Source organism: Sturnira hondurensis, unplaced genomic scaffold (genome assembly GCF_014824575.4).
Source record: "Sturnira hondurensis isolate 20B ecotype Veracruz unplaced genomic scaffold, ASM1482457v3 Scaffold0009223, whole genome shotgun sequence".
NCBI lineage: Eukaryota > Metazoa > Chordata > Mammalia > Chiroptera > Phyllostomidae > Sturnira > Sturnira hondurensis.
Genome location: NW_028081854.1, coordinates 901078 through 918381, shown reverse-complemented (window position 1 = coordinate 918381; position 17304 = coordinate 901078). Strand labels below are relative to the sequence as shown.

Here is a 17304-nt window from a genome sequence, read left to right as displayed (position 1 = left end):
TAAAATACAATATGTATTTCATCAGCAGATATATACCATACTGTACCCAATGGAAATGCAGTATGCCACTACTACCGCTTGCGCAAGTTTGCCAGCCTGTGATTGTACATGGCACACTATTGGCTGATGGAATGGAAGGCGACCAACCACAGCACTGTGTTCTGTATCCTGGGTGCTGATTGGCTCAGTGACCATAGCATCGGTCTGTCTGCTCTCCTTCACTGTACCCTTATGTTCAGCATCTCTCCTAGTCCACTTCACATCCACATCTGATCTCTGAGCTTAGTGTTGCTGTGCAGTGTTGTGGTTTTGTGAAATTTTTGTAAAAGTTTGAATTTATTTCAAGCCCTACGATGCCACCCAAATGTTTTGCATCTTCTAAGGTTTCTGGCAGTGAACCCAAGCGCCAGAAGAATATGCTTACCATCAAAGAAAAGGTGGAACTTCTCAACATATTAAAGGAAGGTGAAAGCTATGTGGCCATAGACTGCCATTATAGGATCATTGAATCTACTGTTTGCTACATAAAGAAAAATGAGAAGAATATTAGGTCCATGGCAACAATGACTTTTAACAAGACTGCAAAGAGGGTGGTCACTTCCCACAATAAGGCCATTGTGAGGATGGAGTTTTAATTGCCCTGTGGATAACTTTAAATGTGGATAAATGACTGCAGGAAGAAGAATATCTCGCTGGATACCAACACCATCTGGATGAAGGCCAAGAAACTTTATGATAGTTTTGCAGAAAGCACGGGTGATCATGGCAGTGACAAGGATGAAGACAAGGACCAAAGACGACAGTGCATAAGCAGAATTGTCGAGTGCTTCTCCCACCAGACCAACCCCATTCAGTGCCTGCAAGGACTGGCCTGACAAATTTCAGAGATGCTTTGGACTCAAGAGCATTTCTCTGCATTGAGAAACTGCCTCTGAGGATAAAAAGCAGCACCAGCAACTCCCCATAACTATGTTCATTACTCAGACAAAGAGATTAGTTACACCTATGCCTTTGCCTTTAGCAGAAATAGAAGTTATGGCCCAGGATGAAGATACTGCACCATCTGATGAAGAGCCTGATGAAGTGGTGCCTTCAGAAGAGCCTTCTGATGCGTAATGCTCTTCTTGTCTGTGCAGCATATTCACCTCACCATCATCACCTTCATGGCCATCAGTACCGCACAGCTACATAATTCATGATCTTCATCACTCAAGTTGTAGTACACTTCACTGGTGAGTACCCATATTCAATTTTATATGTTGGTAAAATTATGTAGGTTTAAGAGTGTAGAAAGTGTTTAAGAGTGTATGAAGTGTTTATAAGAGTGTGGGAAAGGTTAATAAGAGAGTAGAAAAGGTTTATAGGAGTGTGGGAAAGGTTTATAAAGCCTTAAAATATATATAAATATATATATTTATAAATATATAAATATAAATATATATATTTTAAAAATATATAAATAACAAAATAAATATAATGCCACTACTTCGTGGATTTTTACCTATCACAGGGATCTCTGGAATGTAACTCCCACACTAGGTGAGTGATCACTGTAACCTGGTACTGGCATAAAGACAGGCATGTAGATCAATGGGACAGAACAGAGAGCCCAGAAATAAACTCATGTCTATGGAGTGAATTAATATTTGACAAAGAAGACAAGAGTATAGAATGGAGTAAAGACAATCTCTTCAATAAATATTATTAGGAAAATGAAAAATAAATGCAAACAAAATGACACTAGACTGCCTGCTTACACCATATTCAATAATAAACTAAAAATGGGTAAAAGACTTCATTGTAATTTGTGAAACCATAAAAATCCTAAAACATAGGCAGCAAAATTTGAAACATCTCCAGTAATAATATTTTGCCAAAATATATCCTAGGGAAAGGGAAACAAAGGAAAAATAAACAATTCTGACTACATCAAACTGAAAAACTTCTGCACAGCAAAAGAAACCATTAACCAAATAAAAAAGGAAGCTACTGTATGGGAAAACAGTAGCTTGTTCAGATGTATTTGCCAATGATATATCTGATAAAGTGTTTGTTTCCACAATATAAAAAATAACTTATACAACTCAACACCAGGAAGACAAACAATTTAATTAAATAATGGGCAAAGGACCTGAATAGACACTTCTTCAATAGGACATACACATGGCCTATAGACATACAAAAATATGCTCAATGTCACTTATAATCAGAGACATTAAAATTAAAGCCATAATGAGATATCACCTCACAACTGCCAGAATGGTTAACATCAATAAGTCAACAAACAGCAACTATCTACCAGGATGTGGAGGAAAGGAAACCTTTGTGCACTGTTGGTGAGAATGCAGACTGTGCAGCCACTGTGGAAAAAAATATAAAGTTTCCTAAAAAAATTAAAAATTGAACTCTTTTGACCCACATTCTCACTTCTGGGAATTTATCTGAAAGAACTTGATTTGAAAGAATGTATGGACACTTATGTTCATTGCAACATCATTTTTAATAGTCAAGATCTGGAAATAGCCCAAGTGCCCAAGTGTAAATGAGTGGATGAAAAGCTATGGTACATTCACACAGTAGAATACTGTGCAGCCAGACAAAAATGGAAATCTTACCTTCTGCGACAGCATATATGAACCTTGGTATTATTAAGCCAGTCACTGAAAGACAAATACCATATGATCTTACCTATGCAGTGGCATCTAATAAAAAAAATAAACTGACAAAGAAAATAAAAACAGAGCCATAGATACGTGGAACAAACTGACAGGTATGGGAGAAAGGTAAGGTGGGAGACTGGATGAAAGAAGGTAAAAGAATTAGCTAAAAAACATATATCCATAACACATAGACACAGACAATATGTTGTTGATTGCCAGAAGGAAAGTGGTGTGGAGGTTAGGCTGAGGTGGGTTAAGGGGAGAAAAATGGGGATGGAAAGAGAATGCTTAGGGTCATGGGCACATGATGCACTGAGCAGATTATGATTTATTGAGCTCTACATTAGAAACTTGTAGGATTTTGTAAACTCATGTCACCCTAATAAATATAATTTAAAAATAAATAAATGGTCTATAAAATTATTACACTTATGTTTAATTTTGAAGTATTTGAAGTATAATCAATTATATGCTGCCAAATTTTGATTGAAGGAATTAGATCATATTTTTCCTTTGCCTCATAATGTACATAAGATGCTTAACCTTCTTTAAGTACAAGTATATAAAAACTATGGAGAGGAAAACACAAAATACTGAAATGGCATTCTATCAATAATATTTGACATCTTATGTAAAAACAGTTAATGATTCAAAATGAATGTCAACTCAGTATGTTGCATGATAATTTAAAATTTGATTATAATTTATATAAATTATATAAATTTATATAAGTTAGGAAAGGACAAGATTTGGTCTCCCTCTAATTTTTATCGTTGTTGAAAACTCTTTCCAACAAGCTACACTAACTCATATATGCATAAACATACAATGTATTAACTATAAACATTTTATTATCAGAGAGCCATAGTGGCAATAAATCAGGCCTTAAATACACAATTTTATATATTGTTTCAGTTTTAATTTAAATTATACTTCATTATTTATGTTATTACAGTTATCCCAATTATTTTTCCCTTTTACCCCTCTACCCAGACCACCCTGCACTCCTGAAGGCAACCCTATTATCCTAGTCCGTGGGTCATGCATATATATTGTATGGCTACTATATTATTTATGCTGTATTTACATCTCCATGACTATTCTATAACAACCAATTTGTACTTCTTAATCCCATCAACATTTTTGCCCATCTCTGCATTTTTCCCATCTTCCATCTGGCAATCATCAAAACATTCTCTGTATCTATGATAGTTTCTGCTCTACTTGTTTATTTTGTTTTTTAGATTCAATTACTGATAATTATGCATTTGACATTTTATTGTTATGTTTTTTATCTTCTTAACAAAGACCCTTTAGCATTTCATATAATACTTTTTTGGTGGGTGTGAATAACTTTTTCTCATCTGGGAAGCTCTTTATTCTTTGATTCTAAATGATAGGTTTGCTGGATAGAGTAATCTTGGTTGTAAGTACTTGCTCTTCAACACTTTGACTATTTCTTGCCAATACCTTCTAGCTTGCAAAGGTTCTTTTGAGAAATTGGCTGACAGTTTTATGGAGTTCTCTTGTAGGTAACCAGATGCTTTTCTCTTACTGCTTTTAAAAGTCTCCTTTTGTCTTTAACCTTTAGGTGTGTCTTGGTATGGGCTTCTTTGGGTTCATCTTCTTTGGAAATTTCTGTGCATCCTGAACTTGTATGTCTCTTTTCTGCATCTAGTTAGGGAATTTTCTGTTGTTGTTTTTCAAATAAGTTTTCAATATCTTGCTCTTTTCTCCTTCCAGCACCCTCCATAATGCAAATGTTTGTAGAATTCAAGTTGTCCCAGAAGCTCCTTATATTATCTTCATTTAAAAAAATTCATTTTTCTTCTTCTTGTTTTGATTGGGTGTTTTTTGCTATGTTATATTCCAAATCACTAATTTGATTCTTGACTTCATCCACTCTACAGATGAATCCCTGTAAATTGTTATTAATTTCAGTTAACTGATCCTTTCTTTCTGACCGTTTCTTTTTTATAGTTTCCATGTCCTTTTTTAATGTTGTTGAAGTTCTCTAGAGTTTATCTACTTTTCCCTAAGTTCCTTGTAGTATCCTTATAACCAGTGTTTTGAACTCTGCATGTAGTAGAGTGTTTATTTCTATTGTGTTTAGTTCTTTCTCAGGAGTTTTGTTATGTTCTTTCATTTGGGAATTACTTCCTTGCCTCCTCATTTTTTCAGTCTCCCTGTATTTATTTCTATGTATTAGGTAGAGTTGCTGTGTTTCCTGGCTTGGTAGAATGGCCTAAGGTAGTAGGTGTCCTGTACTGTCCATTAGCACATCCTCCCCTATCACCCAAGCTGGGCACTTGAAGTGTGCCCACCATGTGGACTGTGTACACCCTCCACTTGTAGTTCAGCCCTGCTTGCTGTTGGAAAGTCAATGAGTGGGATTTACCTAGGTCAATCAGCTACAGGGACCTGATGTGACCACAGACCACCAACCTTTGATCACTGTGGAGGATTATCTTTGCAAGGGACTATTCCACAGAGCAGAACTTACTTCAGCATGGCTGTAGTGCCCACCGGATCCAACCCTGAGTGTGTCAGTTGTGAATGTCATTGGATGGTTGTGTTCTGACATGGTCTGTAGCTGTATACTGGGTTCACAGATGCTGGGACCTCCCAGAAGGTGCAGGCCAAGGTCAGCCTCCACTTGTATTCTATCCAGGACCACCCAATATAGGTTTCAAAGAAATATGCAGATGGCTGTCACTTGTGTTAGACTTGAAGGTGTCCAAGTGAGGCCAGGATGTGAAGCAAGGCCAGCCGCTGCCATTGTCAGGTCTGGGGACACTTAGTTGGAGGTACAAGGCTCGCTGAGGCTAAATGCTACTTGTTTAAGAAAATTTAAGAAAATGTGAAGCATGAGCTAAGACAAGCCATTCATAAGAACAAGCCATTCGGAACAGCTTGGGTGGGCCCGAATGTTGGGTAGAATAGAGCCTGCAAGAATTGCCAGGGTAGGGCAAACGGTGTGAAGCCAGGTTGATGGAGTCTACGACATTGCCCTTGCCTGCTAGCACTGTAGGGGAAGGGCTCTGAAAAGGAACAATGGCCTTTGTCAGCACTTTTGTCTAGAGAAAGCTGCCCCCAAGCTCTTGCCCTGATATTAGACACTTCAGTTCCTCCTCATATGCCTCTGATGCCTTTCAAGCTGCTGCCTTGATGCTGTAGCTTAGAGGTAGTTTTTTCAAGTAAGCCCATGTGTTGGCCCTTAAGAGGAACTGCCTGGGGTTCCAGAAGTTTTTGTTTTCTTCAGCCTCAATTCCCACTGGCTTTTCCAGTCAGAAGATATGGAGAATTATCTTACTGGCAGTGGAACCCTGGGAAAGGGGTACTTTTGTTGGGCTGTGACCCCTCACTCTGTAGATATCCCTCTCAATTTTTATCCACCACATGTGGATGTGGTATCTGCCCATCCTATATGTCTGCCCCTCCTACCATTCTTAATGTGGTTTCTTCTGTAATTGCATAGTTGCAGTATTTCTATTCAGCTTGATTTCAGGTGGTTATGAGTAACGATTGCTCTGTAGTTCCGTTGTAATTTTCCTGTGGTTGTGTGAGGGGTGAGCTGTGTTTCCCTATGTCACCACCATGACAAAAGTCCAAGAAACATCTATCAAAGAACATTTTTCTAGCTCTTTCACAAAACCACAGACTGTTTTTTGAGTTGTTAAATATACCTAACATCCCTCACATAGGGGTCCATGTAATATCTCTTAGAGTTTAGCTTAGCAAAAGTAATTTTTCCCATTTATCAGCAATGAGAAACTTTTAAAAGGAACGTATAAGCTTGGAATACACAATGTACTCTAGATATTCTATCCCTGATGGTTATACCTAAATCTTCTTCTCCATCATTGCAGTTCCAAATGAGTCTGGCAAATATCATTCTGAATATCACATGGTCAGTCACTTGAGGGGTGTACATGCTGCCACAGTAACCACCATCACTGGCTGTCCCATCCAATTCCTAGTCAAATAAATAACTGCTCATCCCCACTGAGGGGATGCTGCATGCTCTTAGCCACCCACTGCCTCTGCCTACCCATCTCCTCACAGTCTTGCACACTTCTCGTGCCTGTGTGCTTGCCAGTGAGCTCCTGAAAGTTTATGTTTTGTTTTAAACATAATATTTTTCCTCTGAGACATTCTACAATTATGTTGTAGATAAATTAATAAAATGAAGAACTTAAAATAGTAATTGCCAAATGAAAAAAATACTACAAACCTAACAATGCTAAAATTTAGCCTAATATTATTTCAGGATCCAAAAATGTAATGTTAATAATCTATTTTATTAAATCAGTAATTTTTATTTTAGTATGAACACATTAAACTACCTTTCTACATACCCTCTATATATGGTCTATAACAACTATGTACTACATATTAACAACAGGGAGTTGCATCAACAGCTTAAATACTTTTATTATGAATATCTTTCATTTCTCTGAAATAGCTCTTTTTTAAAGGGAAAAATAGGCTCAACTCTTATTTGCCTTTAAAGTTTTATTGTTTTAGCATTTTATACAGGGAACAAGCATTAGCATACTCAGGAGAACTGCTGAAAGTAAAAGGCCTCCAGCTACCCACTGCCTGGCTGATAGGATAAAGGAAGAATATAAAAACTTTTGTCTGATTGCTCACTTTCCGTGTTTTAGAGTATTGCTACTCTCAAGAGCATATATTCATGTTCTTTCTACTTCAAGTTTTATTACTCTTTTGTATTATGTAATACATCTAAAGACACTTCCGAAAGACACATTTCTCCATTTTGAAAAGTCATAGTTTGAAACCTGATGAAACACATTATTGTTCACAGTGTTTTTTTTTTAAGTGATAGAGTAAAAGTGCTATAAAGCACTTAAGTACATGATCTTAAGGACATTACTATGTCATGTAGAACAAAATATTTAAAAAGTTAACAAAAATAATATTCTACGAAAAGTCAAATGAAAGTAGACACATATAAAGGCCGCATTTCTCTTTCAGGTCTTTGACTAGATATTTAATTCAAAAATAGCTAAACAACAAAACAAACGAGCAAGCAAAATATAACCAAAGACACTGAAATAGAGAACAGGCTGACAGTGACCAGAGGAGAGAGGGGAGGGAATTTCAGGGGAAATAATGGAGGAATTTAGAGGAACAAATATAAAGGACACATGGACAACAACTGAGAAGGGTGGAAATGGGAGGGAGGGGGGAGGATGGGGGTGGGATCCCAGGGTGGGATGGGATGGGAGTAATAGACAGAAAACTGTACTTGAAAAATAATTAAATAAATTTAAAAAATAGGGGAAGAAAATATAAAAATGAGAGAAAGTAATATATTTACCTCCATTACTTGAAACTGGAAATATATGATGTTTATTATTAGGAAGTATGTATAGACATATGTTATAATTCAAGTGAACAACTGAATGGTGTGTATATTTCATTATTCAGATTTTAATTTTCCCCCTGAATTCTAGGTTCTCCAAGGGTCAGTACTTTTTAGTAAACAAGAAACTGATATGCTTGTCCTATGAATAATGCTGGGCATTTTATAAAGTGTTATATGCATTTCTGAAATTCTCAATACATCAATTTTTAATATATTCACTCTCTCAGCTCCATTGCAAAGATAGTAGGGGAAAGATTTCAGAGTAATTAATGATATAGTTAGCTGCTAAATATTAATAGGAATCGTAGTCTTGCATAAAATATAACATATAAACATTAACAATACAGACACACTAGTAATTAAAGTCAAATATCTAATTAAACTAATTTATAAGATAGGCAAAAAGTTACACTTTTCTAGTTTCTATGTAAACTGTGGGTAACAGTTAAGCTTTACATTTTATGGTTCATAAAAATGGTCAATATCTTGACTACAGTTCAGAAACAGCTTAGAGACCTGTAATAGTAGAAAAACATATGCCAACTTAGTCTTCATAAATACTTATTGCACCATACAAACTAAACTGTGATAATGACCCGTAAGATATAGTAATCTCAGACATTATATCCAAGAGAATGTTAGTAGTATTAAGAATTTGTGGAGAGGATTCTGGACAAGATGGCAACAGAGTAGTATGGAGGGAACCTAGCTCCCGTGCACCTGGTAGAAAATCCAGGCAGATCTACTGAGGAACAGCATAATCAACCAACAATTCCCCAGCATTTATGAAAATAAGAGACCATACAGTGTGACAGAGGGACCAGACAGCTGCAGGTCACTGAGGACTCCGGGACATGAGGACAAAAGCAGCTGCACCCGCGGCCTCCACGGTGGGCTGCGCCTGCGGACTGGTATGTGAGTGCAGACAAGAAGAGGAAGCAACCTAGGTGCCCATCAGTAAATGAATAGATCAAAAAACTATGGTACATATACACAATAGAATTCTACGCCACAGAAAGAAAGAAGGAGCTCCTACCTTTTGCAACAACATGGATGGAACTGGAAAGCATTATGCTGAGTGAAATAAGCCAGGTGTTGAAGGAGAAATACCATATGATCTCACCTTTAACAGGAAGCTAAACAACAAAACAAACAAGCAAGCAAAATATAACCAAAGACACTGAAATAGAGAACAGGCTGACAGTGACCAGAGGGAAGAGGGGAGGGAATTTCAGGGGAAATAAGGGAGGGATTTAGAGGAACAAATATAAAGGATATATGGACAACAACTAAGAAGGGTGGAAATGGGAGGGAGTGGGGAGCACGGGGAGTGGGATGAGATGGGAGTAATAGACAGAAAACTGCACTTGAAAAATAATTAAATAAATAAATAAAAGAAGAGGTGGCAGGGACCTCTTTGGGCCTGATGGCCTCGGTGCTGCGGCCGGGAAACAAGAGTCTTTGGTCTGGGACCAGGGCCGGGGCGTCTGCTGCGGAGGGAACTCAGGAAGCCCGACACCCGGTGGGTCTACAACAGACTCTGTGGGAGCCGTGGGCCTGCTACAGGGTCTGTGGGAGAGGACTGACTCCCTCCCTACCCATCTAAGCAAGGCTGGGCAATACCAGGCAGAGACCTGCGGGCTTAAGTTTATGTAAAGGGTAACAAGGGCAGAGGGCCATGTTCAACTGCAGACTCTGTGGTCACCAGCCCACCAGCACACCAGCCCACCAGCCCAGGGGATTTGAGAAGGACACTGTCATTGCCAGTCTTTTGGGGAGTGGGCTGGGCTGAGAGGCAGGCTTTGTGGAGAAGTCTCTATTGGAAAGTGAACTGAGGTGCTCTGAGGCAGCAACTTGCCTCACGGCCGAACCAACCCAGCAGCCAACCAGGGAAGGGGTGGGAACACCTGGGTCCCACCACAGGACTGGGAAGGACAGTGCCAGATACCGCGGGACCCAGGCAGCCTGCTGGGGGTGCGGGCACCCACATCCCAATCTGGTAACCTGGCTGGTGCATGTGGGCCTGCATCTCAGCCCACAGAGAGGTCCTGTGGCAACCAGAAAAACTGGTTTGGACAGTTTGACCTTCCCTGCCGAGGGAAGATTTTTTTTTTTTTAGTAACTTCTTTTCTAAGTAATCTTATATATTTTTAATTGCATTATTGCTCTATCGTTCAATACTTGGTTCCTCTCCTTTCTTTTTGTCCGGTTTTAGTCCTTCTTCTTTTCTTCCCAAACTTTTTGCTTATTCCTCCTTTCTCCTGACTTTTTTTCTTGTGTGTGTGTGTGTGTGTGTTGGATTGTTTGTTTGTTTGTTGCTCAGTTTTCTTTTACCCACAAGAGACACAAATAACTGGGAACTGTGACAGGACCATAGTGGGACCTAAAGAGGGAGCTTCTCAACAATAGTGACACAGAGACAAATTTCACTTTGCTATAGCAGAGAAGCCTCAAGACACTGCATAGGTGTATTATTATTTTTTCATTATTCTCACTTCTTTTTTTATTTTAATAGTATCTTGGTATTCCTCCTCTTTCTGTATAGGTTTCTTACTCCTGGCTGGTTATATTGTACTATTTGACAGGTTTCCCCTGTCCTTTCCTCCACAGTATATTGCTAATTTTCTATACTCCACACCACTTGCTTCCCATTGGCACATTACCCAAGCTCTGTAACCCCCATTCAGACAGATCACATAGAGTCTGTCATGTGAATGTTGCTCTAATATTATTGTAAATAATAGCCGTTCTATACAACGGTAATACTTCACAACACATCTCTTGGACTTTAGACCACCTTACAGGTGCCTGAATTCTATTACTGTAGTAATTAACTCTACTTGCTCACACATTACACCTAGTTACTATCCTTTACTCTCACCTTACCTCAAAATCTGATCGCCCCCAACCTCACTGCTTTTCAGATACTACTCACAAGCCTTCCCTTCCCAACAAGAGACTTATCTTCTGCCCATCCTTTCTTACAAGTGGCAAGCTGGGTCGAAGAGCACGGTTAACACTATACGTAGCCTAAAGATTGTCTATTTCTTCTTTACCGACTGTGACTGTAAATAACTTAAAATATTCTTCGGCTATCATAAACTATTCGGCCTCCCCCTCCAACTGACCACACACGCACAAAAAAAGGAGTAGGTGGAAGCAGAGAACACCAAGATACCTGCAGGAGACTGCACCACTGAATTTCACAGGTATCCTACCACAGAAGTTCACACCATAAACCCAGGGAATCAGAACAGATCAATTTAAGAAGCCGAGGCCAACAAGCAGAGTATCACAAACAATGGGAAGATAAAGAAACAATCCCCAAATGAAAGAAAAGGTGGAAGTCTAGGAAAGAATGTTACATGAAATAGAGGCAAGCCAACTATCAGGTATTGTGTTCAATGCACTGGTTATCAGGAAATTCAAAGAGCTTACAATGAGGTACCAGAAACTACAAGGGAGCTAGAATGAACTCACTGCACACTATATCAACATGAAGAAGGAAATAGAAACCATCAGCAAAGGCCAAGAGGAAATGAAGCATACAATTTCTGAACTGAACAACAGAGTAGAAGGTATGAAGAGTAGAATTGATGAGGCAGAAGACCATATAAGCGAGCTCGAAGACAGGGTAGAAAGAATCTCCCAGACGGACCAAGTAATGCAAAAGAGAAACAGAGAGAATGAGGAGAGTTTAAGAGACATGCAAGACAATATGAAACATAATAATATCCGAATAATAGGAATACCAGAAGGAGAAGAAGAAGAACAAGGGATAAAAAATCTACTTGAAAGAGTAATAATGGAAAATTTTCCTAATTTGATGAGAGAAAAAGTCACATGAATCCAGGAATCACAGAGAGTCCCAATCAGGTGGAACCCAAAAAGGCCCACTGCAAGACAAATCATCATTAAAATGGCAGAACTCCAAGACAAAGAGAGAATCTTAAAGGCAGCAAAGGAGAAAAAGGAAGTAACATACAAGGGAGCCCCAATAAGGTTAGCTACTGACTTCTCAATGGAAATATTCAAAGCACGAAGACAATGGCAAGAAATATTCCAAGTAATGAGAAACAGAGGCCTGTAATCAAGGCTACTTTACCCAGCAAGGCTCTCAATCAAGATAGAAGGCCAAATAAAGAGCTTCCAAGACAAAAGAAGTCTAAAAGAATATGCCTCCACCAAACCAGCTCTACAAGAATTACTAAAAGGGCTGCTTTAAGGAAAGGAAGGAAAAGAGAGAGACGGAGAGGAACACAGGTACATAACTGACAGTGAATAAGTACCTTTCACTAATAACCTTAAATGTAAATGAATTAAATGCTCCAATTAAAAGACATAGAAAAGCTGAATGGATAAGGAAGCATGACCCACACATATGCTGCCTACAAGAAAACCACATCAGGTCCAAAGACCATCACAGACTATAAGTGAAAGGCTGGAAACAAATTTTCCAAGCAAATAGACTAGAAAAAAAAAGATAGGGTACCAATTCTCATATCAGACAAAATAGACTTCAAAAAAAGGACCATAAAGAGAGACCCAGAAGGTCACTTCATAAGACTCAAGGGAAGAATCCACCAGGAAGACCTTAACATCATAAATATATATGCACCCAACATAGGAGCACCCAAATATATAAAGAGAATCCTAGAGGACCTGAAAAAAGATATTGCCAGCAACACAATTATAGTAGGAGACTTTAACACCTCACTGTCAAGAATGGACAGATCTCCCAAACAGAATATCAACAAAGATATTGCTGCCCTAAACAACGCCCTAGATGAAGTGGACCTAACTGATATATATAGAGCCCTTCATCCCAAAGAAGCTAAATACACATTCTTTTCAAATGCACATGGAAAATTTTCCAAGATAGACCACATGATAGGACACAAAACGAGTCTCAAGAAGTTCAGGAAAATTGAAATCATACCAAGCATTTTCTCTGATCACAAGGGACTGAAATTGGAAACCAACCCCACAGGAAAAAACCCCAAACACCCCAAATTATGGAGACTGAATGGTATGCTATTAAACAACGAATGGGTCAAGATTGAAATTAAGGGAGAAATCAAAAAGTTTCTGGAAACAAATGAAAGTGAACTCACAAGAACCCAAAAGCTATGGGACACAGTGAAGGCAGTCCTGAGAGGGAAGTTCATAGCAGTACAGGCTTACCTAAAGAAGATAGAAACATTTCAAACAAACAACCTAACTTGACACCTGGAAGAACTTGAGGAACAACAACAAAGACAGCCCAGAGAAAGTAGAAGAAAGGAAATAACCAAGATCAGAGCAGAATTAAATGATATGGAGACTAAAAGCAAAATTTTAAGGATCAATGAATCCAGGAGTTGGTTTTTTGAAAAGATAAACAAAATAGACAAGCCTTTAAGTAGGCTCATCAAGAAAAGAAGAGAGAGGACCCAGATAAACACAACCAGGAATGAAAGAGGAGAGATCACAACTGATACCACAGAAATAGAAGAGATTATAAGAAATTACTATGCAGAATTATATGCCAAGAAAATTGAAAACCTAGGTGAAATGGACAAATTTCTAGAAAAATATAATCTTCCAAAACTCAATGAAAGAGAAGCAGAAAACCTAAACAGGCAAATAACAGCAGATGAAATTGAAGCAGTAATCAAAAAACTCCCACCACACAAGAGCCCTGGACCAGATGGTTTCACAGGAGAATTCTACAAAGTGTTCAAGGAATAGCTAACCCTATTCTTCACAGATTATTCCAAAAAATCCAAAATGATGGGAACCCCCTCAACTCTTTTTATGAAACCAGCATCATCCTGATTCCAAAGCCAGACAGAGACACAACAAAGAAAGAAAACTTCAGGCAATATTGCTGATGAACATAGACGCTAAAATCCTAAATAAAATATTGGCAAATTGCATCCAACAATACATCAAAAAGATTATACACATTGACCAAGTGTGATTCACCCCAGGGATGCAAGGCTGGTTCAATATTCTCAAATCAGTAAATGTGATATATCACATAAACAAAAGCAATGACAAAAATCACATGATCATATCAATAGATGCAGAAAAAGCTTTTGATAAGGTACAACACCCATTTATGATAAAGGTACTCAGAAAAAAGGGAATAGAGGGAGCATTCCTCAAGATAATAAAGTCCATATATGAGAGACCTACAGCCAACATCATACTCAATGGGAAAAAACTAAAAGCTTTTCCAGTAAGATCAGGAACAAGACAATGTTGTCCACTTTCACCACTTCTATTCAATATAGCATTGGAAGTTCTAGCCACAGCGATCAAACAAGATAATGAAATAAAAGGCATCCAAATCGGAAAAAAAACTGGCATTTTTTGCAGATGACATGATAGTGTACCTGAAAAATCCTATAGCCTCTACCAAATAACTGTTTGAACTAATAAATTAATTTGGCAAAACAGTGGGTTACAAAGTCAATATCCAGAAATCAAAGGCATTTTTGTGTACCAACAGTGAAACAGCAGAAGCAGAAATAAAGAAAAAAATCCCATTTGATATAGCGAAAACAAAAATTAAATATCTGGGAATAAATCTAACCAAGGAGGTAAAAGACCTGTATACAAAAAACTACACAACACTTAAGAAGAAAACCAAGAAATCAAGGAAAACACAAACAAATTCAAACATATACTGTGCTCATGGATTGGAAGAATTAACATCATCAAAATGTCCATACTACCCAAAGCAATTTACAGATTCAATGCAATACCTATTAAAGTATCAATGGCATGTTTCACATGTTTCACATAGAACAAGCACTTCAAAAATTTATATGGAACTATAAAAGACCCCGAATAGCAGCCACAATTTTTAGAAAGAAGAACAAAGTAGGAGGGATAACAATATCTGATATCAAACAGTATTACAAGGCCAGTGCAATCAAAACAGCATGGTACTGGCATAAAAACAGGCTCATAGACCAATGGAATAAAACAGAGAGTCCAGAAATAAACCCAAATCTCTACAGTCAATTAATATTCAACAAAGGGGGCAGTTACATAAAATGGATTAAAGGTAACCTGTTCAACAAATGGTGTTGGGAGAACTTGACAGCTATGTGCAAAAAAATGAAACTCAAGCACCAACTTAGACTATACACCAAAATAAATTAAAGGTGGACAAAAGACTTAAATATAGGCCGTGAAATCATTAAAATCCTAGAGGAAAACATTGGCAGGAACATTTCAGAGATTCCATGCAGCAAGATTTTTACTGGTACGTCCCCTAGAGCAAGGGCCATAAGGAAAGAATAAACAAATGGGATCTCATCAAAATTAAAATCTTCTGCATGGCTAAGGAAAACAGTATCAAGATAAAAAGAGAAGCAACAACTTGGGAAAACATATTTGCCAATGATACCTTAGACAAAGGTTTAATCTCCAAAATATACAAAGAACTTACAGGACCCCACTCTAAGAAGACAAGCAACCCAATTAGAAAATGGGAAAAGAACTTGAAAAGACACTTCTCCAAGGAGGACATAGAGAACATCCAGAGACATATGAAAAGATGCTCGATATTGCTAGCTATCAGAGAGATGCAAATTAAAACCACAACGAGATACCACTTTACACTGGTAAGAATGGCCATCATAAACAAAGCAACAAACAACGAATTCTGGAGAGGTTGTGAGGAAAAGGGGACCCTAGTTCACTGTTGGTGGGATTGCAGACTGGTACAACCACTATGGAAAACAGTATGGAATTTTCTATGAAAACTATAAATGAACATGCCTTTTTACCCAGCAATTCCACTGTTAGGAGTATATCGTAAGAACCCTGAAACACCAACCCAAAAGAACTTATGCACCCCGATGTTCATAGCAGCACAATTTAGGATAGCCAAGCGTTAGAAGCAACCTAGATGCCCATCGGTAAATGAATGGATCAAAAAACTATGGTACATTTACACAATGGAATTCTATGCAGCGGAAAGGAAGAAGGAGCTCCTACCCTTTGCAACATCATGGATGGAACTGGAAAGCATTATGCTGAGTGAAATAAGCCAGGCAGTGAAAGACAAACACCATATGATCTCACCTTTCACAGGAATATAAACAACAAAGCAAACAAGCAAGCAAAATATGACCAAAGACAATGAAATACAGAACAGGCTGACAGGGACCAGAGGGGAGAGTGGAGAGAATCACAGGGAAAAAGGGGAAGGATTCATATGAACAAATATAAAGGACACATGGACAATAAGTAAGGTGGGGGTGGAAATGGGAGGGAGGTGGGGAGCAGTGGGAGGTTGGGCAGAACTGGGAATAAAAGACAGAAAACTGTACTTGAACAAGAATTAAATAAATGAATTAAAAAAAGAATTTGTGGAGAACTGTTATTACAATAATTATAGAACATTTGAGAGGTTCTAAAAGATGTCTTAAATTTGATTTTAATACATATTTTCATGTTATCAACATGGTGAAATTTAAGTCGACTTGAACTTGTATTTTTTACTTACACATTCTAAGTTTCATTGAGTCTGTTAACTATACTTACATATGTGGTTGAGGTGAGCAACCTGGACTGCTGTTCCCATTGCTGTCAATGTGATCCAAGGAGCCATTGAGATCTTCATGGACTGCCTGTAGTAAGCCACTGGATGCATTATTGATTAGTCCAGGGTTACCGAGCAAAGGTAAACTGCTCTCTGCCAAGGCAGCCTAGTAAAATAAAGAGGATATAAAACAACCTTTGAACTGCCTTTTAAAATATTTTAAAAACATAAACCTTCTTTTAATGAGTTTGAATCATAATGTAGATATTTTAGAAGCATTTAAATGAAATGTATGGGAAGGACAAATATTTCTAATTGGCAATTTGTAGTATTGATACCAAGGAAATTAAGTGTGATGTAAAAAAAAAAGAAATAGGTCTCTCAGAAAACATTTTTTACTCATGTTTCAACTTTCCATATAGTGAAATGCTTTATCCTCACATGTAGTGAGAAACTCCGAGATAATACATGCAGTTGTTCTGCTTTTTAAAAATGACCAGAACTTAACTCAAAATAAAGAAGTCCTGACATTTGCCTCCTCTGCATAAAAATTATATATTATAATTAAACTTTAAAGTTTTTGCCACAAGCGCCATGTTCCCCAACACTATGATGTGAAATCATTTATGACAGCCTGGATAAATATTAATGCATAGCCACATGCATTTGCAAAGCTTCTATCAATCTAGCATTTGCAGAAAAACTGAGTG

The 17304-nt window shown here is 37.9% G+C and overlaps 1 protein-coding gene across 1 annotated transcript in view; it reads right to left on the bottom strand.

The window, feature by feature from the left end:
- The window catches only part of FOXP2 (forkhead box P2), a 367779-nt gene that overhangs the window by 58739 nt on the left and 291736 nt on the right, over positions 1–17304 (bottom strand). The window contains exon 16 of the mRNA XM_037056895.1: positions 16597–16760. Coding sequence (XP_036912790.1) covers positions 16597–16760 — 164 coding nt within the window. The remainder of the gene's footprint in view (positions 1–16596; positions 16761–17304) is intronic.